Below are 24,291 nucleotides of genomic sequence, written 5' to 3'. Positions count from 1 at the left end.
AGAATTTTTAACAACCAATTTTGAACAATATTATTTATTGTTAGTTTGAAGAAATAAAAGTGAAATACAGCAAGGAAAGGATGGTCTTTCTCATCGTGGAAGAGTGTGTCTGAGGCTTAGGATGATTCATGCAAGATACTGTGCTGTCGACTCAAAGAGGAGGGCTGCCAAGCACAGTCCCCACTCTCCCTGGGACAGAGGCTAGAGGGGGTCTCCACTGCCCATTAGTCTAAGGGGACCCCCTCAGCAGAGGCTCCCCACCATCATCCTTAGTCATCATCCTGCAAGGCGCACATGTGGATTTTCATTTCATTGTTTTCCTCAGAAGGCTAATTTTTTTAATGACTGTGTCCAGGTGATTTATAAGAAATTTCAAATACCCTGCCCTCTGCCCATTCTGGACCACCATGTTGGAAATCTGACATTCAACAACACACTTCCAATGCACATGGCCATGTTCCCCAACAACTCAGACAGCAGTGGTGTGAACTTCATGATGGATTACACCCACCAGAACCCTACAGGACTAGATGACCACCAAGCCGAGAGCTCTCCTTATGGCAGTGGAGTAGAGTACGAAGCACATGGTGACAAGTGTCAGCCCAAATACTTTGTTTTCAACTCCCGGGTAAGTGAGAGCCCAGCAGTGTGGCCCCTGGGTTTTTCTTTCATTAGCTGAGACAATCTGGGATTGCCATCTGCGTTGGAATGCTAAATATGTGTGTTCTTTGTTTTTCAGACGGCCTATGCAATTCCTATCCTTGCATTTGCTTTTGTATGCCACCCTGAGGTCCTTCCCATCTACAGTGAACTGAAAGAGTAAGGCAGCCATCCTTTTAGCATTCTCATTTGCTTTGAAAATGGGCTTCTATGTTCAAAGGTGCTTTGTCCAGAAGCATGGTTTATAGCTTTCTCTTCAGAGGAAGTTTGTGTTACTACCACTTCTTGGTAATGTGCTTTAACCAAAAAGGTGTGAATTAGACCCCTCACTGCACTACCCTGTCTGCTTCCTTCTCTTCTATTCCTGTATCCTAACAGTATGGAGGGGGAAGGAGCCAACGGCTGTAAGGATTTGGGTGGGTGAGGAGAATTTGAATTTTAATGGAAAGAACTTATGTCACCTGAACTGGAAATTACCACACTCATGAAGACCAAAAATTAGGACTAGGGTGACTTTATTAAGCCACTGATATCAACTGTGGTCAGTCCCTAATCCTTGTCTAAAAGACATTCACCACAAAGATGTGCCAATATCTGACCTTCATGGTCTTGTCTGTACAATGGAGACACTGGCTAGGCAATCTCGTTTCTCCCAGCTGATATTCCATGAATCGCTGATAGCCTTTTCCCTTTGAGGGTGTTGGCAGCTATTATAGGGTGAGTCGGGTCTGAGCCCACTCTTTACTCTATAGAGAAGCTCTGAGCAGCTTCCCTCTTTACCTTTAAGGGACAAGATCATATAATAATTTTCAACTTCTTTATCCCAGACAACAACAATCTCAGTCTTTTTTTTTCACCAAATAGCAATAACTTTCCCCATAAATTCTGATTTACCTCATAAGAAATTTTTGGAATTTTCAAGTACTTTGATGTCTTTGATTTACTTGGAAAATCACATGTAGCAGGTACTTTAGAGGCCCGACAATTGAATTTTAGCCACTGGGTGCCTTCTAGACCGGTTCCTAGAAATTGTCCAAGTAAAAATTTCAAGCATCCTGGTGATAATATCAGAATTCCTGGAAGTAGAGCTTTGCTGGTTCCAGTAGGTACTTGTCCTCATTTAACCCACCTCACTATGAAATATTAAGACTTTCGTGTTAATCATATTCCTAAATACTCAGCAGACAAGCTTACTTATCAACATGAAACAAACTGGTCTTCTTCTCAGAAAGTGGAAGACTGAAGGAGTAATGTTTTAGAAAAATGGAAACAAATCCTTCACAACTCCCTAAGACAAATTTAAAGCTGTGTTTCTGCACCAGAAATGAGGTTTTAGAATGAGTAGCACAAACGCACATTCTTTCATTATTTCCTCGTTTTAATTGTAAAAAGCGATCTGTTCATAAATTCAAAACAACAAACAAACTCAGTGTTCTTTTTCTTTTCAGTCGGTCTCGGAGGAAGATGCAAACAGTGTCAAATATTTCCATCACGGGGATGCTCGTCATGTACCTGCTTGCCGCCCTCTTTGGTTACCTAACTTTCTATGGTAGGTCACTTTGCCAAAGTCATTTTCTTTCTGCAAATCCTAGTTTGACTGATCATTAACCAAGGAAGGCATCATTCTTTTAATTACCCTCCCAAGCAGAATGGACTGGAGATACAAGTACTCAATTAACATGCTATCTTAGTCATACCTCTTGATCTAAGAAAATGGGATCTGGCCCTGGCTGGTGTAGCTCAGTGGACTGAGCTCAGGCCTGCGAACCAGAGTATCACAGTTCGATTCTCAGTCAGGGCACATGCCTGGGTTGCAGGCCAGTTCCCAGCAGGGGACACATGAGAGGCAACTGTACATTGATGTTTCTCTCCCTCTCTCCTTCCCTTCCCCTCTAAAGATAAATAAGTAAATAAATCTTAAAAAGAAAGAAAGAAAGAAAGAAAGAAAGAAAGAAAGAAAGAAAGAAAGAAAGAAAGAAAGAAAGAAAGAGGGAGGGAGGGAGGGAGGGAGGGAGGGAGGGAGGGAGGGAGGGAGGGAGGGAGGGAGGGAGGAAGAGAGAGAGAGAGAGAGAGAGAGAGAGAGAGAGAGAGAGAGAGAGAGAGAGAAAGAAAGAAAGAAAGAAAGAAAGAAAGAAAGAAAGAAAGAAAGAAAGAAAGAAAGAAAGAAAGAAAGAAAGAAAGAAAGAAAGAAAGAAAATGGGATCTGAACCAGCTTGGCTAACCAGTTACAACAATCTGAAAATCCATACACATTGTATTTAAAAGATTCCTCAAATTTAATTATTTTCCTGCTGGGGTAGATGATAGTTCTTTGGCTTGACTCCCTAGTCTGTCTCAGGCTAGAGGCAATAAGAGTGAATCTGATTGCATGTTGAAAACTATCAAGCAAATGGCAGAAAAAATACAACATTGCTGAGTTGGAGCCTGCTTCTTAGTTACCAGTCGAGCTGAATCTGAGGGCTTTGAGCATTAGGATTATTTTTTCTCATCCCATTCTATTTTGTTATAGTGAATGGTTTCCTAAAGAAAGAAAGTTACACGACAGAATTCCCTTCTATCTGGGAATGTACTATCAAAACAAAATGTGACTATGGTCACATTAGATAATGCCTAAAACATTTCCTCTGCGGCATCTTAGCAGGACGCAGAAGGGAGTAGGACCGCTATTCCCTTCCAGGAAGCGCGGCCTCGTGGACAAATTCCAGGGGGTCGAGCATGGAGCTGCTGGCATGTGTCCCCGATAATCAGTGTGACCAACATATATATACTTTTTGTATAAACTTAACTTTTTGCATTCTTCCAAATGACTTGGAAAATTAAATTGATTGCAAGACAAGTTGGGAGGAAAAGACTGGGGGAGAGGGATCATCCTGTGATTGAATTTTATTCGACTTGACTAATATTTGGCTACTAACCAGGTACTTGCTTTACTTGGGTATTAACTCCTTGCTGGTTGTAAGTTAATGAAAGTCAGGTCAGTACCACTGAAGGTATTTTTTTATCTACCTTTGTCTGATTTTGAGGGGAGTAGTGGGAAAATCAGACTACATTTCATTCTATCAGCTTCTCTTTGTGCCTGAAATTCTGAATAAATGTGAGTTTCAGGAGGGTAGCTTCTTAAAGCAATATTCATTGGGAAACTTTGTAAAAATCGTACTAACTCATCCTTGCATGTTGCTTATACTGACTCTGAATTTCATAAGACAAGCAAGAACTTGAAAAAGTCCAAATGTATCAGTGTATCAGTGTTGCCATGCAGTCACAGTTGTTGAGCTTGAAAAAATGTTAGAGATCATTTGTCCTAGGGTTTCCCTACTGGGTTAGGAGAAGCTGCCTCAAGGCTGGCTGGGCAGGTAGGGGCAGAAAGTGGGTGACAGGATGTGAGGGACAACTGGGGGGGGCTTGGGCTTTTCATGCCCTTCAACCTGAGCACCTCGGTCTATCGTCTGTTCTGTGATGCTCCTGTAGAGCAGAGACAGATTTATCACCATGCAGATGAGCTAGAGAAGCCTCTCGGCAATTTCATATCAGCTTCTGCAACTTACAAGCTTCAGGCCCCCTTTGTTCAGTGGTCACACAGCTAATAAGCTCAGAGACGTAGTGAAAACAGAAGTGTCTGGATTCACAGACATGGATCTTTTCGACTGTACTATGTTCCCTCTATAGAATATTGACACAAGTAATTGGTAACGCCTTGACAGCACCAAATGAACTCTTTCTATTCCTCCGCTTTGTAGGGGAAGTTGAAGATGAACTACTTCACGCTTACATCAAAGTGTATACCTTCGACACCCCTCTCCTCATGGTTCGCCTGGCAGTCCTTGTGGCAGTAACGCTAACTGTGCCCATCGTCCTGTTCCCGGTAAGTACATGGAGCTTTGAGGAAAGAATCCTGCTTGACTCTGTAGATTAGTACATATGTTCTGACTTGATATGGACTTAATTATAATGTGAGTTTGCATTTGCAATGCCTGCAGACGTTATTTTGTTTTTTTAATTGTTGTTCAAGTACAGTTGTCTCCATTCCCCCCACAACTACTTGGAGCCACTTAAAATTGACTACTTAATATGTAAATAGAGCAAATTTTTTTGTCGTGCTTTTGGAGTGTAGAGAAAAATCATGAAATTCATTTTTATTTATTTTCCAGCCTTACTGAGACAGAAATTTATTTTTAAATTCAAATTTAAAAAACAGATCTTGAGCCTCCATTTTGTGGGTTAGTAGAAATGAGGGGGAGTTCATATCACTTCTTGAAAGCCAAAACCACAATAACTTGTGAGTCATATTACATTTTCACCATAGTTTTGAAGGCATTTCATCTTCCCCCCGGTTTACTGCGTAACAACAACGTCCACAAGGCACCTTATTTAATTCCTTGAAGACTAATGAAAAGGGGATTTATGTTAAGTAAATTACATCCTAAAACCAAACTTCTTGAAAACGTGATATTACCCATCATATATCTCTTCTCCTGCCGCCCAAACTGACACGTGTCCTCAATGCAGCGACTCTCCTTGGCATTTACCATTGACGTCAGCTTCTCTGGGATCACAGAGCAGGGCTGGTTGTGGAGATTTGGACTGTGTGAGTTAAAACCACCACCTATGGATAAACATGGGTCTGCGCTCTCCTGCCAGCTTTTCTCCTTTCACAAACACTGAATTTACTCATTCATTTTAGGGGAAGAAATAAGCGACACAGTAACCAGCACTGTCCTGTACGGAATGTTCCATACAGGGCCAAGCATATGAGGACTGGTCATATAATGACTCTGTGGTCACTTTAAATGCAGTTTGTGTCCTGAAATATTTTTTGGCACATTCCTTTTTCATGACTGCATGAAATCAGATCCTTATTACTCTGTTGGCTAATATTTACTGTTAAATAATGTCTTGCCTCTCATACATCTGAAAATATTTTAAATGACATGCACATAGCTTTAGCCCACAGTCCACTCCTTGGTGGGTACAGGGCAGAAGACAGCTGTGGACAGAAAGTGTATTACAGGGGCACATTTCTAAGCAAACGACGTCACTGGGAAAAGAATATCAGAGCTCTCCTTTCTGTGTGTAAAGATAGTACTAACTAAATTTGGGGGCACGGTAGATACATCACTGTGCAACCAAAGCATTGTATCAGAGAAGGCTGGTATGTGCTTCTGTATGGCTTTATTCACAAATGCCAACTGTAGTGCTTTCAAGTCGTGGTCTCGGGAGATAACAGGCTTGGCTGTGCTCACACTGCTAGTCAGCAGCAGTTGAACTACTGCGGTGCTCCAGGCGTGACACCGAGGGCTGGATCATGACAATGGAAAGTACAACTCAGCCTTTCGCTTACTGACGACCTTTTCACCTCTACACGAACTACGCTGACATTCCCGTAGGCATTCTTCCCTGTGTCATAGGTAAGGCACTGGCTCAGATCTGACCATAGGTTGGAAATACCCCCATTCGACATCCATTAGAACCAAAACAGACCATTACAAAGTTCAGAAAAATGATTAACTGCTATCCTTCATTACCCAGCCTTAGCTTTTTATGAAACATTGTGCATGTAACTCTGTTTTGCTCTCACAGTGTCACACTGAGATGCTCTGTTTACTTGTCCACATTTCCCTGGGCGGTAAGTCCCTGGAAGTTAGGGAAGTACACGAAGACTGGCGTAGGGTAGTCTTAGCAAAGATGGCTAAGGAAAATGGTCTCCAAGTGAATCCTGCCTTTTCTGGAGATGTACCAACTCCCCTTTCCGGCAACTGCATAGACCGTTCTCCTTGCTGACATTCGTCACCAGTCCCAGCTTGGCTGAGGGTCTGGGCTGAATGAACAGAGCCTCTGTGGACGTGACGGATGGATGACAAGGAAGCGAATCCAGCCTCCTTGTCCCAGTCAGTGCCACAGGGCTACATTCAGACACTTTTCCCCCAAAGGGGCAGAAAAGTTGTTACTGGTGTTTTTGTTTGTTTCTTACAGTCTTAGAGCCAAGATTTTCTAGGTGTCAAGTGCTGAGTCACAGCATGGTTCTCCTGACAGGTTCCTTTGTATCAAGAGACTCTTGACCTGTGAGAAGTTTATTTACTTTATCTCGATACCCCCATACTAATAATAAAACAAACAAGCAAATAAAACCTAATCTGGATTAAAATATGTCAATTTTAGGGAGGGGTTGGTATTATCCTCTTTTCAACATATAACTGGGATCTCTTTCTCAGAAGCCCAGGAAGATAAAAGGGTTTTGTTTCTGTGGGTTGGTTGGACGGTTTTTCTTTTGATTAATTCATTTATCATATCCTTTTCCTCTCATCAGGTTGGCTTTTTTCTTCTTAGTAAAAGGCCCATAGTGACAGCTTGAAATGTTGGTTGAATGTATGAATAAATTAAGTGAATTAAGACTCTGCTTTTCCCCAGCCATCCAGCATTTCTCTTCTCTTCCTGAGTCGGGGAAGGGAGATGATACAACAGCAGCATCTCCTGTTAGAATCACCCCTCCTCCCCTCAGACTAATAATGTCACGTTACCTACGCTTCCCTGTAGGTAGTAGAATTCACACAGCACCACGAAAAACAGAAAAACAGGTAATCCTAACAGGTTTATTAAGAACAGAAGCTCAAGTTCCACCTGCCACTGCTTACAAAAAAGAGATCCTGTCTCAGGTTCTCTGGCTATTTTTATTTTACTTGACCATAGTACAGTTATTCTTTTAGGCACGTTGCCTTCAGATCTCCTGTTCTGAAGTGTCCATAGGTGTAGGCATAGAAACATGGCAGACGTTGCTACGAAAGCTGGAATCGAATCGTGATCCACAGGTATTGTCCCAGGCAATCCTACAAAGTAATACTGTGATTTATTCCCTTCTGGTAGAATTCAGACCTAAGGCTCCCCCTTTGTACACTCCCATGTCATTTCTGACCTTGACATTAGGTCCCCCCATTCCAACGTAGCACCTCCCAAGAGGCTCTTGTTCAGAACACTTTCTCTAGAGCTGCATAGAACTTTTCTGGAATCATTCTGAGTCAAACGCCATGGCTGTTACTGGGGACTCTCCCCACACCTCACAGCGTCTGACCTATATTCCCAGGTTCTTATCAGTTTGTGTCTGTGGAGGAAAGGGCACTTAGATAAGTGGAATAGCAGGCAGTGCTTTGTGGGTAATTGGCCAAAGTGGCCTCTATCCTGACATAGGTAAACAGCATTGCTGAGGAGCTTTTGATCCCAGGTTCACTTCTCAAGGTTGCGTTTTAACATGGAATGACCTGCAAGTTTCCTTCTATTTTTTCCACCTCTACCTCTACCATCACCAGCAGCCTGCTGTCTCCCTGTTTGCCTGGTTGCCGTCTTCAGGAAGGCACTGGCAGCTCTCTGTACCCTCAGTTCTGTTCAAGGTTGTTTTTTTTTTAAATACATTTTATTGATTGTGCAATGACAGTGGTCCCATTTCCACCCCTTCATTCCCCTCCACCTTGCACACCCCCTCCCACCCACATTCCCCACCTTTAGTTCACATCCATGTATCGTAAGTTCTTTAGCCTCTATATTTCCCATACTACTCTTGCCTTCCCCTATCTATTTTTCCCCACCATCTGTGCTACTTATTCTCTGTACCTTCTCCACCCTTCTCCTCCTCTCACTCCCCTGTTGCTAACCCTCCATGTGATCTCCATTTCTATGACTCTGCTCCTGATTTAGCTGTCTGCTTAGTTTGCTTTTTTTTTAGGTGTGGTTGTTAATAACTGTGAGTTTGCTATCCTTTCACTGTTCATATTTTTTAACTCCTTTTTCTTAGATAAATCCTTTTAACATTTCATACAATAAGGGCTTGGTGATGATGAACTCCTTCAATTTGATCTTATCTGAGAAGCACTTTATCTGTTCTTCCATTCTAAATGAAAGCTTTGCTAGATAGAGCAATCTTGGATGTAGGTCTTTGGATTTCATGACTTGGAATACTTCTTTCCAGCCCCTTCTTGCCTGTAAGGTCTCTTTTGAGAAATCAGCTGACAGTCTGATGGGCAGTCCTTTGTAGGTGACTGTCCCCTTAGCTCTTGCTGCTTCTAGAATTCTCTCCTTCATTTTCATCTTGGCTAATGTAATTATGATGTGCCTTGGTGTGTTCCTCCTTGTGTCCACCTTCTTTGGGACTCTCTGAGCTTCTCAGACTTCCTGGAAGTCTATTTCCTTTGCCAGATTGGGGAAGTTCTCCTTTATTATTTGTTCAAATAAGTTTCCCACTTGTTGCTTTTCCTCTTCCCCTTCTGGTATCCCTATAATTCGGATGTTGGAACATTTAAAGATGTCCTGGAGGTTTCTAAGCCTCTCCTCGTTTTTTGTTTTTTTTTTAATTTTTGTTCATTTATTCTTTTCTATTTGGTTGTTTCTTTATTCCTTCTGGTCTACTCCATTGATCTGAGCCCCAGTTTTCTTTCCATCACTATTGGTTCCCTGTGCATTTCCCTTCAATTCACTTAATGTAGCCTTCATTTTTTCACCTAATTTGCAACCAAAATCAAACAGTTCTGTGAGCATCCTGATCACCAGTGTTTTGAACTGTGCATCTGATAGGTTGGCTATCTCTTGGTCACTTAAAAGTATTGGCTCTGGGGCTTCGATTTGTTCTTCCATTTGAGCCATAATTTTTTGGCCTGGTCATGCCTGTTATGTATGAGGGGCGGAGCCTTAGGTGTTCACCAGGGTGGGGCAACCCAGTTGCTGGGTTGTGAGGCTGTATGTGGGGCAGGGTTAGAGAGGGAGCAATGGCGCTTGTTCTGCTCTCTCTCTCTCAGATTTCAATCTCCTCTGCGGCTTCTCACAAGCAAATTGGGCCCTTTTGGTGCTGGTTCCCGGGTGGGTGGGCTTGTATATGTCCTAGGACCCTGTGGGTCTCTCCAACAAACTCTCCTGTGAGGCTGGGAGTCTCTCTCGACACCTTTTCAATTGGTGCTTTTAGGCTTTATTTCCTGTGGCTGGGTCCCTGGGTTGCAGGATCTGTCCCACTGCCCACTTTTTCCTGGTTTATCTGCGCGCAAATGTGTGACCATGGTCAGCCAACTGCCTTGCGCTCCAGGGTCTGGCAGCCACCACCTTTTCCTGCCTCGATCCCTCTCCGCTGGCTGCCGGCTCCACCACTCTTACCAGTCTGGTGGAATGGTTGTCAGACTTTCGTACAGTTCAACTGTGTGTTCTGGTTTTGTTTTTGTTTCTATATCTTTGTGGTCCTTAATTTTGGTTGTGCAAGGAGAGACAGTGTTTCCACCTATGCCTCCATCTCGGCCAGAAGTCCTGTTCAAGGTTTTGTTATTCCTTATTCACTAGGAGGAGCAAGCACCCGCCATTTACTCTGACCACTATTCCTATAAACTTTATGTCCCCTACCTCACTGGCCTAAACCTTCATGTTTCTGGGAGCCATCTGACCGTTAGAAACCTCTGTGTACAATCCTAATGCAGAATCCTATATTCTACATGTAGGATTGCCTCTAATTCAGCTTACTGAGTTAAAGGCATTATTTTGACAAATGACTAAAAAAACATAGATGTGACCTCTGCCTGAAAATAACCTATATTCTAGTTGTTCATTCTAGAAACTTAGCACTTTCAGACAAATAAACACTTAAACACCATATATGCACCATAGAAAGCTTATTTTAACCCTACTAATTAGACCAGTGGGATATTATTAAGTAAGAACCAACTGTAGGACATAATGTAGAATTTAGAGTCTGCTGGAAAAACAAATCAAGGCATTTGCCTTCCTCAGTCCTTTTCACAATGGCTTTCATGATTTTTGCTAATCCAATTTTTAAAATCTGTTACAAAGTCTCCCTTAAACCATTTCCAGAGACTCTCTGGTTTGCCATTCTGGAAATGAAATTGCCTTTTAAATCCGAACAGATGGCTTTAATTTTTGGTGGAGTGGAATGAACGGAATGTCACATTGGAAACTGCAAGCAATTCAGTTAGAAGTTTTTGTCATTCATACACGCGTTTCAAAATACTACATTGTACATGTTCTCTCCTTTAAGTAAATTCCCATCTCCATGCCTCAAGAGACTTCAGAAATAAAATTTTAAAGTGAAAGTGAATCCCGGCACTTCTAAAAGTGTGAAGTCCCAGCTTAGGTGAAGTGCTCACTTACTGAAAAGCCCATAGACTAATTGCACTAAGTCAGAAGTGTCTTCTAAACAATCCCAAAGATAAGACTGTATTCAACTTTGTTAAGCTGCTCATACAGGACTGGCCCTCCTGCCCTCCGCCCACAGGGACCTTTTTATCCAGTTACATCAGAGTAATTTGAGCGGCTGCTGCTGGGAAAGGAGACTCTCTCGACCTCTCACCCACTTATTTCGGTTGTTAAAATAGGGCTGAAATCTGTCAAGGATTCTGAAGGGAGGGGGAAGATTCATTCTGCTTAATTTAGTTCAACATTTATTGAGTGCCTGCTGTGCACAAGACTCTAAACTAGAAACTTGAAGGAATGTTAATGTTATTAATTCCTTGCTTTTGTGCATTTATAATTTATAATTGGGGGTGGGGTGATAAAAGAGGAGAGAGAGAAAGGAGTAAACACAAAGAGTATTATATTTTAAAATGTCACATGGAAAAAAGTACAATCCAAAATTAAAATTTCACAAATTTCAGATTTGTGAAAATTTCATTTGCAATTCCAAGGAAATCAGTTCAGTGCTCACCCCTTAACATGTGATCCGGTCTGATGAGACATAATTAGAAATCAATAAGGGTTTTACTATATCTCTGAATTATACCTCTTATATGATATTTTACCTATTTCTGACTGAGATTAGTTTTAAGAAAAAATTCTGAAAGCTGAGGAACTGAGCACAAGATAAATATATCAAGGAAAAATAACATAAAAAATCAGCATCAAAGTTGCACAACAATATGAATTTACTTAATACCTCTGAACTATACACTTAAAAATGTTTAAGATGGTGAATTGTATGTATATTTTACCACAATAAAAAAGTTCTAAAAAAAATCAGCATCAAGATCTATTCTGGGAGAAACAAAGAAGATGCTGAACAGATTATTATGCTGAGTGAAACGAGCCAGTCGGAGACAGACAAACACCGTATAATCTCACTCCTGAGTGAAAGCTAATGAACAAAATAATCTGACAAACAAGAGTAGGAACAGAGGTGTGGACTCATGGAACAGACTGACAGTGGTCAGAGGTGGGTAGGGGACCAGATGAATAAAGGTGAGAGAATTAACCAAAAAACACACACACAACACAAAACACAGACAACAGTGTGGTAATAGCCAGAGGGAACGGGGGGCAGGGCGGAGGTGGACCAAGGGGGTGCAGAACGAGGGCAGAAAGAGACTTCGACTGGGGCGATGGGCACGCTATGCTGTGTGCAGAAGATGTTTTGTCGAGTTGTGCACTTGAAACCCGTATGGCTTTGTGAACCAATGTCACCCCAATAAATTCAATCTAAAAAGAAGAAAATGCTCCAGAGCAATGAGAATATTCGAAATAATTAAGTTGAAAACAAAGCTGTGACCTTGCCTTTGAACTTCCTTGTTGCAGATTCGTACCTCAGTGAGCACATTGTTATTTCCCAGAAGACCCTTCAGCTGGATAAGACATTTCCTGATTGCAGCCATGCTGCTTGCGCTTAATAATGTTTTGGTCATCCTTGTGCCAACTATAAAATACATCTTTGGATTCATAGGTAAGTTTCAGAGAGGCTTTGTTTTTCTATAGTTTTTAAGTTTTATTTTTGAATTACAGGTTACATTCAATATTATTTTTGCATTGGTTTCAGGTGCACGGCATAGTGGTTGGACAATCTCATACTTTACACAGTGGTTTCCCAGTATTTCCAGTTCCCACCCAGCACCATACCCAGTTATTACAATATTACTGACTGTATTCCTATGCTGTGTTTTACATCCCCATGGCTTTTTTATAACTACCAGTTTGCGCTTCTTAATCCCTTCACCTATTTATTTAGTTGACCCAAGCTCCTTAAATAGCAGACAGGGAGCCTCTGCTGGGAGATCAAGGATCCCCGCCTGTCTCAGGCTCACAGGATTCCTGGGAGTCCAGTGGGACTCTAGCTGTCACCTTCCCTCCCTCCCAGGTGACACTGGAAGTTATTCTCAGGATGGGAAAATGTTAGTGCCGAAAGCTACCTTATTGGTCATCTAGTCCTTTTCTAACAGACGAGGAAACTGAGCCCCATGGAAGGCAAGTCACATACCTGAGACCCAGGATTTGCATTTAGGTCCTAACTCTGCATCAGAAAGTGAGGAAGGTAGATTGTACCTATGGGATGCTCTCTTGGGTCTGTGAGAATTAGTTGAGCAGTAAGGATATCTCCGGAGGAGGAAAAGATTGACATTTTATAAAACATGTATTTCCCTTTACTGTGTGGCCTGTTGACATAGTTAATTTCTTTATTCTGTTGATGTGAAGGATTATTCCAACTTGAAATATCCAGTACCATATGAAACTTCTAAACATTGGGTGTAAGCCCATTGAAAAGTTAGGAGATAGGAAGGGTGTGTGATGAGTTCTGCCTCCTTCATAGGTGTTTACAGCATTACTAGATTCCTGTTCATGTGTGACAACCAGCTGTTTTATTAATGACTATAGCTTATGCATACATAGTATGCAGCTATGATGTTAGGTACATTTTAATCTTCTTTATGAACCTCTCTATCTCCTTTGAATAAGCAGGCAAGAGAACCTATGGTGCTCTCAGTGCTAAGATGCGGGTAGCTTTGGACGTGGTGTGTTCAAAGTGCATGCCCTTGGTCTCTGCCGAGCTGCACCAGGCCTTCTCCGTAAGCCGCTTGACCTGCCCTGTGTTTCTCTTCCCAGGCGCTTCTTCGGCCACTATGCTGATTTTCATTCTCCCAGCAGCTTTTTATCTTAAACTAGTCAAGAAAGAACCTCTTCGGTCACCCCAAAAGGTTGGGGTAAGTAAGGCTTGCAATTTCCCCCATTAGAAGTCATTGTTTAACAACTTGGAATAAACCAGAAAATATACATGGTTCAAAAAACTGAATCAAAGAACAAGAATGAAAAATTATAGATGAGCTGGAGAGAAAGAGGGGTACCCAGAAGATTCCTGGATTTCTTCTGTTCAAATGTCAAATATCTTGTGTTAAGTTCTCCCCACCTGTCAAAGGCTGACGGAGTTTTCCCACCGGCAGCACACATACCAGTTTCCACCACTCAGCTATTGCCACACTATCTACAGTGAATTGCGCAGGAAGGAATTAGCCTCCCTAACAGTGCTATAAAATAATTTAAATAAACACTTTGGCCATATCCATATGTCTGTAAGGCCAAAAGTAAAGACACTGCTTTTGTTTCTCCTCCACAGTTACCTGTCGTCCTCTGGTGTGGACTGAGGTCCAGAATGGAAGCATGTGTTTTCCAGTCAACCTCTTTATATATAAAATGTAGTTTCATTAAGCTAGAGAGTAGGTATTTCTTCTCCATAATAAAACTATAGAAAATATACTAGAAATCATTGTTTTTCCAGTAATTGAATATTATCAGTGGCTGCTTAATGAAGTTTTATATTAAGGCTTGGAAAGAATACCTTTGACCAAATTACCCCGGATTTTGCCTGGGAGTCACCCACCTCCCCGACTGTTTAGGCACTGCGGAGAGTCTGGCATCGAAAGGTCCCCCCTTCATCTCACCCCTGGATTTCTACTCTATGTCGTCCGTCCTTCTTGGACTTTTATAACAATGTGACCTTGGCAAGTTACTTGTTCTGTCTGAGATACCCATTTTCAGTTTCATCACATGTAAAAGACAGTAAAATTATACCCTGGATTCTTTCTACTGAAAAAAAAAATCAGTGGCTGCTTCCTTCATATATAGAATTAGAAGGTTGATCTGTGTGGTACTATATCAGGCTGTTTTTACTGTTAAAATTCTTAAACATTGTATTACACACACACACACACACACACACACACACACACACTTTGTTTTCCCCCCAAGGAATATGCAACATGTATTAGGATTTTATTTTTATTGGTTTTCTTTATAAATTTTGATTATATCATACATGCTACTTGTTTATGACCTGCCCGTTTTCACCTACAACATTGTGAGCACTCCCTGGGTCACTAAATTGTTTTCTGTTACTTGATTTTTAATGTAACAGGGAAAGGGTGTCACGGGGTATCCCATCTTTTTTCTGTACCACATCAATGAACCATTACTGTATTTTGAACACTTGAGTTCAATCTGCCCAGTGTATTCACCCTCTTTCCCCAACTAGGGTTCTAAATTGACTGAACTGCTTGCTAGGCATGGATGTCTGAGCTGTAAGAATAACACCACTGACTGTGCAAAACGGAGTGCTGTTTGGTGAACAGTGTGCTGTTTCTGTGCCCCTAACAGTTCTCTTTGCCTTTCAGGCTCTGATTTTCCTCGTGGTTGGCATCGTCTTCATGAGCGGAAGCATGGCGCTCATTGTAATCGACTGGATTTACAACCCCCCAACTTCCAAACATCACTAACCCAAAGAAAAAATACCTTCTTTTTCTACTGGAAGTGATTGCAAATTATGCTCCAAAAGACATGTGAATGATTTTGCCCCAAGTAGTGGGATATTATTCATAGGAAATAACAAGAATATTCCAAAGACGTTTACTAGCAATATTACCAGGCACCTTCAGACGAGGAAATTATCATTTTTGTCAAGAATGACTGTGTATGTGTTTAAAATTTGTGGTGTGCATTTCTACCCCAGTTTTGCAAGAGGTGAATAAGATGATGTATTTTTGTTGCTGTATAAGCAGAAGAATACGGGTAGTGAGTATCATGGTTATTGGATAATTCCCTCCCTCTTCCTCTCCTCCTTCCCAAAGTACCAAATACTTGCATTCTCAGAACATCAAACAAAATGCCCTGGTGGAAAAGCTATCACCAGTTAATACCTTCCCCTAGTCTTGCACCAAATACTCTGGGTCTATTTAACAATGGAAGGCAAAAGGCATGTCTTGTGAACTGTCCCAGTAAGGCACATGAATGATCAAACACCAGGCTGGAATATCTTATCATCAACAGTAAAAGAATATTTCGCCAATTCTGTTTGTAACATTGGATTAGTGACTTCTTCATTTAGCTATTTCTGTAGATGTTAAGAGAGGGGGTTTATTTAAATTATAGAGCAACAACAAAAATAATGCTTATAACTAAACTGTCTGTTCTGGAGGCATTGGCTTTTTAATGTTATTCTCCGTCCTCTTGTTCCTCTTTTATCATTGAACAATGCTTCTCCCTCTCGTCTTCCATTCTCATTTAGAATTTTTAGAAGACCACAATTTCATGTGGAGGTGTACTACCCAGTATTGATACATTTTTATTTGATAAACATTCAGTGCAGGAAACTGTGATTGCTATGTGTTTATGTATATAATCTTATTCTGTAGTTTTCAGAATTTTAGTGTATGGTACATTTGATTTTTATTTTTTACATGTGTAGTTTTTCTCTCATTATAGTCAAAACATTTATATTATTTGAGGTGGGGGCAGGGAATTAAGTTGATGGACTCAAACATCCATTTGTATGTATCTGTCTATTGAGGATATTTTAAATTTAGAACCCAAGTTGTATATAGTTCAGTAATGCTCTTCAATGTTTACAATAGCATCATGATGATTTACAAGAAAGTAAGTTCTTACTTGCAAGTAATTACTAATACTAATGTTCATTTAATTTAGCATATCTAAAATAGCATTTAGTTCATAGTATCTTACACAGGCATTTGCTGACATCCATTTGCCATTTAATATAATGTTTAGTGGTTCTCCATAAAAGTAAAAGTGCTAACACTACAAAGAGAAGCAGACTGTCATTCTTGCTCAATTCTACAATATACAGGAAATTGAGTTTGCTACTTTTTTATTCAAATTAGGAGCAAGAACATTTGTTATATATTTTATATGTTAGTAAAGTCAGGTATGAAATATAAGTATCTTATAAGTATGATAATATTAAATCGCATTTCAATTGTTTTTCTGCAATGTGCTTTAAGAAAGTGTGTGTTTGTTTTATATATTATTTTCTAGGGGCGCAATATATAAAATGGTGCACTTTTTATAAAAATTGAGCATTACTAGAAACTATCATAACTTTTAAGTTACTATTATTGGAAAAAATTGCCAAATAGCATTTTAAGGTACATTTTCCTTCATCTAAAGAGATAGCAAGTGGAAAAGGTACTTCCTGAGTGTTAAAAAATGTTTGATCTGAATATATTTAAATGTAAATATCAAAGATTAATCCCCCCAAATGGAAAACTGTAACATCTGTATATATTTTGAATGCTCCACACTTCCAATGACTAACTTGAAAACACCCCCATGTGTGGTTACGTAGGCATCCGAGAGAAGCAGCGCAGTGCCGGCCGGCGGAGCACGGCCGCTTTCTCGTGGCCCCTTCAGGACGAGTTCACACAGACTGCAGGGCAGGCGTACGCATCTATCTTGCACTAGTTAATTTAACCCCATTTATAAGCAGATGAAATTTTTATTTTCTTATTTCATTTGTAAGATGGTTCAGCGTATTGGGAGGCTTTTTTATTACAGAAAGTGTATATTAGTATATAATAAATGAACTTTTCAAATGACGGTGATGTGATTTTCTTTCTATTGTTGAAGAATATGAATTATTTGTATAAGAAAACACTTTAAATCGACATATTATCTTTCTTAAGTTGGTGTAGGTTCTATTTTCACTGTTACTCTTGACATATAACTAACATCTATAGCTGTCAAAAACAGTTGCCCTCTTATTTAGGCAAAATACACAGCTAATCTTTGATCACCTTTATGTCATCACAAATACACCTCCTAGAATAAATGTGGAAGAAATGAGTCTTTATGATTAATGAGAGAGAATTTATTTGAGGTGGAAAGAGAGATTCTTTTCACTAAAAGAATCATGAGAATAGTAAAATAAAAATGGGGAAGATGTGGAAGAAAGGAAAGCAACATGCGAGGGCTGAGGATTGGATGGAAATGGACAATTAGTGGGAGCGACGGGTCACACGGTAAGTGTGTGCTTAACTTCCTGAGACTCCACATAGTGCTCCAGAGAGATTCCACCACTTTCAGCTGCTCCTCACGTGGCCTTGTATCAAGTGAGTGTGAAATGGTATCTCATTGTGATTTTCATTTTTAGTCCCTGATAACTAGTGTTGGCAACACCCTTGTGTTTCATGCCCACTCGTGTCTCCTTTTTTAAAGTATGTTTGAATATTTTGCTTATTTTTAAAGTTAGGTTGTCTTTTTACTGTGGATTTGTCAGAATTCTTTATATATCCTGGATATATGTCCTTTGTCAGACTGCAAATCTATTTTCTCAGGCTATGGCACACCTATTCATTTTCCTAAGGGTGTTTCAATCACATCTGTCTGGGGCCAGGTCTTTATGGCTTGAAATGCTGCCATTCCCATCTTCCTAGAATAAGATTAATTGGAATGGTATTGTCATCATTAGTGCTTAGATTTTCAAATTTGTAGGTAAGAGTCTTTGTCTTCTTTTTGGGGGAAAGGGGTCCTTGTAGTTAGCTTATTAATGTACGCTAATCTAGCTCTTGTTTTACATAGATACTTGATTTAAAATAACTTCTTCTAAATCACTTTGAATCTTGGTTGAGACCCAGTGCTACACAGACAGGCCCAGGATCTCAAAAACCCATATCAGCTACTGGTGATGCACTTTGTTAGTTTTCACAGCCCTTGTGACAAACATATACAAGAGGAACAGGAGAAATGACTTCGTCTGGTTCTTATTTACCACACTGGAAGTTCTGCCGTCCTCCCTTGACTCTGCCTTTTGCTTCATGTGCAGAAGCAGGACGCACAGCCTTTGCTTCAGCAGCAGACATACTTGTGACTATCTTTTCCCAGTAAAAGTTTTGCATTAATTATTTCATGGGCAGTATTTAAGAAACTGATTGAAAAAAGAAATGTTTAGAGTCTTCACATCACACATCAAAATGAAAAACTTCAGGTGAGAGTCAAAACAACCTGTGGACATTCTGGGAAGAACTCCTGGGTGGCTCCTTGGAAAGCAGACACAGTGGAGGGGACCCTGAAGCAGTGATGAATGCCCCTCACTACGCACCAGCAGTGAAGCATCCCGAACCTTAAAGAATATGTAATCTTTAAAAGCTACCTACTGCAAAAGAAGAGCAATATATCTTTAAAGTATGAAAAGGTAATAAAAATCAGTAAGGGAAATACTGAGAATCCAATAGCAGAATGGGTGATGGACATGATATCAGAAGAAAAGTGATTGGTTAATGAGTATTTTCAAAGCTTGACCTCACTGTGAGTCAAAGACATCCAAGTGGGTGTGGGCACTGAGCGCTCCCACTCCACGCTGGTGGCAGAAATCTTGGCTCTGCGTATTGGGACAGTATTCCTGTGACACTTACAAAGGTTCCTGAAAATGTCTGTAGCAGGCACAATGTCCCCACCCCACAAGTATGTTCACATCAGAATCCCTAGAACCTGAGAATATGTTACCTTACATAGGAAATTGGACGCCACCAATACAATTGAAGTACAAATCTTATAATAGTGGGAAAACCACCTGATTTCTTCAGCTGACCTTAGAAAGATTCAAAGCATGAGAGGGACTCCACTCACCATTACTTTCTTGAGAATGGCGGAGACCACATGGAAACTGAGAGGGAAATGAATTTTGCCAACAAGTTAAATGAGCCACAGTGATTCTCCCCCTGAGCCTCCAAACAGGAGCCCAGGGTACTCACACCCTCACTTACGGTTTGAGAAACCTAAGCAGATGAGTAGTGGGCACAGCCAGTGCCCTAAGCAGAGCGCTGGCTGCTGAGCCAGTTGGACCAACAGATCTGTGAGATAGTGAGTAAGTGCTGTTTTAAGTGCTAGCAATAGGAAACTATGAAATACAACGTTCATGTTCTGTGATTCACTAATTTCTTTTGTGAGACACTGGTCTTAGGAAATTGTCAGAAAAGTGATTTGACCTTTATGTACTAATGCATTCTTTCAACATATAATAGGTTACAACTTGGAAATACCGCAAATGTCCAAAATTGTGGAATGATTAAATAAATTCTAGTATCTTCATTTGCTGGAATGAAATGTTTTTGAATAATCACTAATGAAATAAAAAACTATGGTATAATATCGGTGAAAAGAGAATAAATGTTTTCTTATCTCATTTCACATATTAAAATGCATGGAATAGAAAAACAGGAACAGGAAAAAGGGAAATAGATCTAAAATACTAAAACTAGATGTCAGTCTTTTCTTTATATTGTGTATTTATGAGACGATGGATGTTAGTTGAGCCTATTGCAGTAATCATTTCACAATACATATCAATCAAATCATTTTGCCGTTCACTTCAAGTGTATCCAGTGATGTATGTCAGTTATTTTCCAATAAAACTGGAGGGGAAGGAGGTACTTATAGACGGCAAGATAATGGTGATATTAGTTTTCATCTTCATACATTTCTGTTACTTTCTAAATTTTCTACAAAATTCCTTTTATAGTTAGAAAAAACTTTTAAGTAAGAGAAATTTCTTCCTGCCAATTTATATTTTCTGGAAGAAGACATAAAGCATGCTGCCAATTCCCAAGTATTTTTACATTTTCAGCTGGGTCTAAAGGCAGAACTGGATGTGAGTGCCATTCACAATTAGGGAACAGTCACCAATGACTAAAGCAGAGGATGAAGGGCTGGGGCAGACCCTAGCCAGAGGGGCGGCTGGAAAGGGAAGGAATGACTCATTCAAAACACAGTGTAGCACAGCCAGGAGACAAGGATTTGAGTCTCAGATCCATGATATGAGCAAGCCATTAAATTTTATTGAGCCTCAGTTTCTTCATTTTTGTTGGGATACTTTTTGTGTAGTGCAACTACTAAGACCATTTAGCTCGGGATCATTGGAAATATCAGAAGGTCCTTATAGGAGCCATATCTCTAGTGCAAATGCTTAGCAATAGTCATAAATAAGGAATCATCAGAGAGCTACAAAGAATACCTTGCAGTAATGATTTTTGTAGCTTGCTCCTGAAAGTGAGTAGATATGTCAAGTACTTCTGAGGAATACTCTGCCTTGCCACTCAGACTGAATAATTTAATAGATAAACATTTATTCAGTGAAGTCCATCTGCCAGGCACTTCCTTAGGCATAACAACAGAGTAGTTCTTCCACAGTCTAGAGGATGGGTCATGTATATGCAAACAGTCACAATGTAAAATGAAAAATGCTACATTATATACCCAGGATTCAACAGAGCATCTAAAGGAAGTGCCCAAGTCAGCTTTGGGGAGAGATGAGTAGTCAGAGATTTCTGGCAGCAGATGCCCCCCAAACTGAATCCTGAAGGACCCAGGTGAGTTATCAGGCAAAGAGGGGGAGCAGCAGAGTGAGCAGCGTGCACAGAAACGTGACTGTTCTTACTGCCCTCCTATCCCACACATTCTCTCAAACTCGTATGTGCCTATAACTCCCACAGACTCTATTGGATTCTTTTCTCTGCTACAACAAATTACCACACACTTGGGGGCTTAGAAGAACACATTTTATTGTCCTACAATTAGCACCAGCAAGGATCAGCAGAAGCCCCAGTAGAGCCATATAAACCAAACAGACCAAGTAAAACAACAGATTCTTAAACTGTGATTTCATTCTACAGCCACAAAGTAGACCAGGGCCTATGTGCCGAGCCCAGACAGAGTGACTGCTTGCTACAACACAAGATTTAAATAGTATGTCTGGCACAGTGGAAAATTACCCATCATACCAAGAACCAAGAAAATTACAACTGGAATGAGAAGAGACAATCGATGGATGCCAACACTGAGACAAATCAGATATTCAAATTAACCGAGAAGGACTTTAAAGCAGCCATTATAAAAAGGCTTCAATGATCAATTACAAATATGCTTTAAACAAATAAAAAAAATAGACCATGCTGGCAAAAAAACTAAAGTTTTTGAAGAGATCCAGCTGAAAATTTAAGGGTAGAATCCATGGACTTGAGTAAATATCAATAGAATTCACTTAATTTGAACGAGAGAGAGAGAGAGAGACTGGGGGAGAGAAGGAGCAGGGGGAAGGGAAAGGGGAGCAAAAGGGCTGTGGGCCTGTGGGACAAGTAAAAACTCACAGTTCCAGAAGGAAAATAAAAAAAGATTAGAACTAGAAGGCAATTTGAAGAAATAATGGCTGAAAACTTTCAAAATTTAGTCAAAGCCAGCAAGCTACATATTTAAAGAACTTAGTGACTCATAAATAAAATGAATCCAAAGGAATCTATACCAAGTAATAATCAAACATCTGAAACCTCAAGACAAGGAAAACCCTTGAAAGCATCCTCAGAGGAACAATGCATTGCCTGTAGGGGACACTGACTCGAATGTCAGAGGATTTCTTAGCAAAACACGCGGAGATGAGAAAGAAGCGGCACATTTTTCAAGTGATGATAAGAGAAAAGAATTGTCAGCTGAGAATGTATATCCAGCAAAAACTCTTCTGTAGGAATAAGGGGAAAATAACATTTCTAGAAAAAAAAAAGCTAAAAGAATTGTTGCAGACCTATCCTTAAACATTGACCAAAGAAAAATCTTTGAACAGAAAGTAAATGATAAAAGGACAAATATTGGTACATTTATACAATGGGATTCTACGCAGCAGAGAGAAAGAAGAAGCTTCTACCCTTTGCATGGATGGATAAATATGGGGGAAAACATATCGCGATATGTAGGGTGTGGTTAATGTAGTGCTGACAGGTAAATTTATAGTACCAAATGCTTACATTAGACAAGAGGAAAGATCTCAGATCAATAATAAATTCCTATATTAAGTAACTAGAAAAAAAAGCCCCGACCATTGTGGCTCAATTGGCTGGGCATCAACCCACAGAGCAAAAGGTCTCTGGTTTGATTCCTAGTTGGGGCACATGCCTGGGTTGCAGCTTTGGTCCCAGGCCAGGGCGCATACAAAAGGCAACCGATTAATGTTTCTCTCTCATACTGATGTTTCTCTCTCTCTCTTTCTCCCTCTCTTCCTCTCTCTTTGAAAATAAATAAGTAAATTTTTTAAAAAAAGAAACTTGAAAAAGAAGAACAAAATAAACCCAAAGCAAGCAGAAGAAAAAGCTAATAAAGATAAGAGCATATATCAATGAAACAGAAAATGGGAAAACAACAGAAAAAATCAATAAATAGCTGGTTCTTTGGAAAACTTAATAAAATTGATAAACTGGCAAGACTGACACAAATAAAAAGAGAAAAGAAAGCATTGTGTCTCATTTCAATTAGCAGCAGTTTTCTTCTTCTAGAGGTATATAACCTCTATAAATCTTCAGAGGTTTATCTGAAAATAAAACAATCTTATATGCAATAAAATACCCTTTTGTAAACAAAAAAAGACCTTAGCCTTCTGTGGTCAAAAGGATATGGGCCCCGTGTTTTCTAGGGTTCTGTGCACAGCAGTACAAAATGGCATGGTAACCATCACCATGTGCCACTCCGAGTCTAGAATGGAAGTGTGTGTGTGTGTGTGTGTGTGTGTGTGCACGTGCATTTTAGAGGTGGGAATGAGGGGCCACGCCAGACCAAAGGAGGGTTATAGAAGGTAACCAAATAAAACATGCACTTACTGCAATCTAATTTTTTTCCACATTCATCTGAGTTTAGTTTAATTGATTAGTGTAGTAGACTCACAGGAAGAAAATACTACATTCATTTTACTGAAGGGACCTAGAGGCCCCAGGAACAGAGGAGTAACAGCGAGATTCCACCACACTGCATTAGCCTCCTGGTCTCTGAAGCTCCAAGCCTGGCCAGGGCCGAGTGCAGTTGTAGCAATAGGCTTCTGGGCATCGATCTGTGCTCTCAGACTGACATTAAGTTGAAGTGTCACTAAGCTGGGGTTTTTCCACCAGCCCCGCAGGGAGAAAAACAGAAACCCGATTCTTCTCTGCTGAGCCTAACCCAGCTTCACCCGGCACAAGGTCACGGAGCGTTTTATGCTCCAGGATTATTTGTGAATAAGTTACTCGACATTGATTACTTTATAGCCTGCTTCCTGGTATTATCATCTCAGATATAAACTTGACTGTTCGCCATAAAGTGATGGGCATATTTCTTCTATCATCATCAGTTTTTTAAGTTAAAATTTTGGAAACTCACCAAGTGTTACTTGGTGAATAAGAGGTTATCTAAAGCTGGTGTGCAGCCCAAACCTCTGTTCCCAGAAGTATAATCAGCATTTCTTCCAGCTTATGCTAACTCAGCAATTTAAAGAGGGACAAAAATAGTTGCCATTTTGCTTTGCTCTCTTTTTCTAAAGGTACAAAACTTGGTCCCCCCCACTGCCGGGTTATTGGAAAGAGGACAGCGGGCTAAGACGACAGCAGTCCTCACTGTGCTGTGCATGAAAGTGAGAGGATAAGACAGACAATGTCATTGAGAATTATTTACCTATAAGGGATGCTTACCACATGAATAATTTCCTATTTAATAATGTTTTGAAATGAAGTACTATTTAGCAGAGGTTTCTTCAGGACTTGGACGACTTATTTAGAATAAGAGTTAACTAAATTAAATTATTTTACTTCCAACCCCAGC

The 24,291-nt window shown here is 40.2% G+C and overlaps 1 protein-coding gene across 5 annotated transcripts in view; it reads left to right on the top strand.

Moving 5' to 3' along the window:
• The window catches only part of SLC38A4 (solute carrier family 38 member 4), a 68,090-nt gene extending 50,807 nt beyond the window's left edge, over positions 1-17,283 (top strand). For all 5 annotated transcript variants that reach the window (XM_053661554.1, XM_037146014.2, XM_037146012.2 and 2 more), the window contains 7 exons: positions 356-628; positions 740-819; positions 2,109-2,209; positions 4,398-4,522; positions 12,205-12,349; positions 13,504-13,601; positions 15,066-17,283. In XM_053661554.1, coding sequence (XP_053517529.1) covers positions 356-628; positions 740-819; positions 2,109-2,209; positions 4,398-4,522; positions 12,205-12,349; positions 13,504-13,601; positions 15,066-15,167 — 924 coding nt within the window. In that variant the 3' untranslated portion in view covers positions 15,168-17,283. The remainder of the gene's footprint in view (positions 1-355; positions 629-739; positions 820-2,108; positions 2,210-4,397; positions 4,523-12,204; positions 12,350-13,503; positions 13,602-15,065) is intronic.
• Positions 17,284-24,291: the final 7,008 nt, after the last annotated feature.

This window comes from Artibeus jamaicensis, unplaced genomic scaffold, assembly GCF_021234435.1.
Source record: "Artibeus jamaicensis isolate MK-2021 breed Jamaican fruit bat unplaced genomic scaffold, CSHL_Jam_final contig_233, whole genome shotgun sequence".
In the NCBI taxonomy this organism is placed as follows: domain Eukaryota; kingdom Metazoa; phylum Chordata; class Mammalia; order Chiroptera; family Phyllostomidae; genus Artibeus; species Artibeus jamaicensis.
The sequence above is the reverse complement of the archived record's forward strand: the minus strand, read 5'-3'. Positions and strand labels throughout refer to the sequence as shown.